Raw genomic sequence first — 3,097 nt, 5'->3', positions numbered from 1 at the left:
TGGCCTGCCTGTGCCTCCCGAGTGCTAGGATTAAAGGCATGTGCCACCATTGCTGGGCGAGCCTTTGTTTTAAAAGGGGGTGGAGGCTCATCTTCTGATTCTTATATGAGTAAGGGTTGTTACTAACAAGCTTTTGCCATCCTTTCCCCAGTAATCCTGACTCTTAATGCTTTCAGGGTTTGTGGAGGTGGGACACCTAAACCTCAGTTGACAACAGTGACACTTTTCTAGGCGCCGGAACAGCTAGTTTGGCAAGATGTTGGTACTAGTCAATGTCCAAGGCTATTAAGCCTTTCAGTATCTCCCTTCCAACTCTTGGCTCTGGACTTTCCAGTGTCCCTAACCTTGGCCTAATGTCTCTATGATCTCCTACTGGACCTTCACCAAATCAGTCTGAAGCAATCCTCTGCTGGTGCCAGAGATTGAAGTGGGGGAAGTGGGGCCTAAGGTAGGGGTTAGTGGGCCTTAAAATTTCCTGTTTTCTGGGGCAAGAGTATTGGCTCAATAGTTATGAGCACTTGTTGCTCTTGCGTAGGACTGTGGCTTGATTTCCAGCACCCATATGGTGCCTCATAGCCACCTGTAACTCGGTTCCAGGCAAACTCTATTTGGTAAGACTCTTCTTCAAGCTCCAGGCACGCATACAATGCACATACATACACGTGGGCAAGGCCGGGCGATGGTGGCGCACGCCTTTAATCCCAGCACTCGGGAGGCAGAGGCAGGCGGATCTCTGGGAGTTCGAGACCAGCCTGGTCTACAGAGCTAGATCCAGGACAGGCTCCAAAGCCACAGAGAAACCCTGTCTCGCAAAACCAAAAAAAACAAAAAAAAAGAAAAAAGAAAACATACACGCGGGCAAAAACACCCAGACGCACAAAATGAAACAGATCTTTTAAAAAAACTTCCCATTTTGCTATAAAAACTAACTTTAACAACTTTAACACGGGTCAGATGTTTCCCAAGAAGAGGGAAGGAAGAGGTGAAGGGTGGGACAGAAATCTTGGGACTAAGCAGCGTCCCAAGGGTGCAACTGGCCTTCAGAAGGAAGTGTGTAGAGGTTCATTTCTCAAATGTCCTGCTTAACTCTACCCCACAGAGTTGGCTTATTACCAGTGTTGAGCCTCAGCCCAGGCTGCCTCTGCCTCCGGACCCAGCTCCTGGCTCAAATCTTGCACCCTTTATGAGTCCCCAGGTTTGCATGGATAGGGGGTGACGTACCAACGCAAGCTCCGGAGCCCAAATCTTAGCAGGGGGAACTTAGAAATAGATGGTTTAGAGTTTCCGATTAAAACCACTTCCAACTCTACTCCACCTGCCGCACTTAGAATCGAGTGACAGACCCTTCATTTGGAAAAGGCGGATCATTTGGAACAGGTTGTTGGTCTAAGCTTCTCCCGGACCCATTCCTTGGGTCGCACCTGTATTTCTACCCAGAAGGCAGACAGTCGAAGTTCTCCGGGGATGGGCGGCCGAAACGAGACACCCCTGAGGATGCCAGGGAGAAGGCTGTACAAAGGTCCTGGTCAGCTGCTGGTGACCTGAGTTTCAAGAACGAACGAACTACCTAGGACTCACTTCCTCTTTCCTCGCTTTAGGAGAGGTTCCTCAGTCACAGTAGATGATGGAGCTCTTTTGGCTCAATTGGTTTTCGGACCTTCGAGGTAGGAATCGGGAATGAGGACTACCTGAGTGGACTTCGAGTACCAAGGGCAGTGTTGGAGACACCGTGTGAAGTGGGGGTGTCTGACGGCAGGACGATAGCTGGGAGCCAGGCGGCGCCCGTCTGCCGATCGATGCGTTCGGCGCTCAGCACAGTCTAGCAGCGAGGCCAGGGGTGGGCAAGGACTCGTGGTGAGCTTGAGTGGGAGGGACGCTCGTGGAGGAGAGTTCCAATTGGTAGTGCCTTGGCAAGAGGCGGGTCCTAATTGGCTGGTGGTTGGGAGCGGTGGGGTTAAGCGCGACGCTCGGCCTAGGCACGATCCCTAATCACTAAAGCAGCCCCTTGGATCTGCTGCCAGTCTCGCGCCATGGATCGCCACCTCCTCACTTGTCGCGCGACCCAGCTCCGGAGTGGCCTCCTGGTCCCCCTTCTTCTGCTAATGATATTGGTAGACCTGGCTCTCCCGGCCCAACGTCACCCCCCGGTGGTTCTGGGTGAGACTGGTGTGCGGTTTGATGGTTGGGTGGGTACTGCAGGATTCAGGACAGCCAGGGTCGGTTGGCCCGACTTCCCCGTGCTTTAAGCACCATACCCAGAGTGTTTTGGTCTCTTAAACTGGGTCGGGTCAGTTAACCCACCTTCCTCCATACTGGACATGGGTGTGGTCAACCACCCTCTAAAAGATGAGAGCAAAGGGAAAGGGTACTGTCCGATTTCCCACTCCACCTACCTGCGTCAACTCCAAACCTTGCCTCACCATGTCCCCATTTCTTAGCTGTAAAGACTGAGGCAGCTCGACCCTACCTCAGAGGGCTTCTCAGAATTGGTCCGAGTCTGCCTAGAAAGCATCGGCCTTCTGTGTTTTGCACGGCATGGGTAGTAGCAAGTTCTATCTTTGCTGAGTACCAGCATCATTTCCCTTCGCTTTCAACTTGGGAAATTCGTGACATTGACTTTTGGGGAGGACTAAGGGAGAGAGGGTGGCTAAGGCAAGGAAAGACAGAGGAAAGGATTGGGATGATAGCCATGAACAGGTGTTAGGGAGTCAGAGAACATGCCCTACTCCCTCCCCTAAGACCTGGTTATTCCATGCTGTGTTGAGGCCAGTGACGCTGCCTGGGGATTCACTCTTTGGTCTTAGGCTGGCAGCTGAGCAAGAATCAACAGCGTTTCCTTGAGTTAGTAGGCCAGGATAAGATCTTTGGGAGTCTTCTGTTTGCCTTGGCTCTCCTCTTGAGCTAGTGTTTCCATGGCCAGCCACCGAACAGAGACCTGCTGAAGCGTAAGTTACTTACTTATTCAGCTGGAGCGTGCATTCCTGTGCTTTTCCTCCTGGGACTGTTTGTTTTATCTTTTCAAGACAGGGTTTCTTGCCGGGCGGTGGTGGCGCACGCCTTTAATCCCAGCACTCGGGAGGCAGAGGCAGGCGGATCT

The 3,097-nt window shown here is 52.2% G+C and overlaps 1 protein-coding gene across 2 annotated transcripts in view; it reads left to right on the top strand.

The window, feature by feature from the left end:
* Positions 1-1,950: 1,950 nt before the first annotated feature.
* Positions 1,951-3,097, top strand: part of Pla2g15 (phospholipase A2 group XV) — a 19,232-nt gene continuing 18,085 nt past the window's right edge. For both annotated transcript variants that reach the window (XM_005345426.3, XM_026778839.1), the window contains exon 1: positions 1,951-2,157. In XM_005345426.3, coding sequence (XP_005345483.1) covers positions 2,031-2,157 — 127 coding nt within the window. In that variant the 5' untranslated portion in view covers positions 1,951-2,030. The remainder of the gene's footprint in view (positions 2,158-3,097) is intronic.

Source organism: Microtus ochrogaster, chromosome 4 (assembly GCF_000317375.1).
Source record: "Microtus ochrogaster isolate Prairie Vole_2 chromosome 4, MicOch1.0, whole genome shotgun sequence".
In the NCBI taxonomy this organism is placed as follows: Eukaryota; Metazoa; Chordata; class Mammalia; order Rodentia; family Cricetidae; genus Microtus; species Microtus ochrogaster.
Note: the sequence above shows the minus strand (reverse complement) of the source record. Positions and strands in the feature narration are given on the sequence as shown.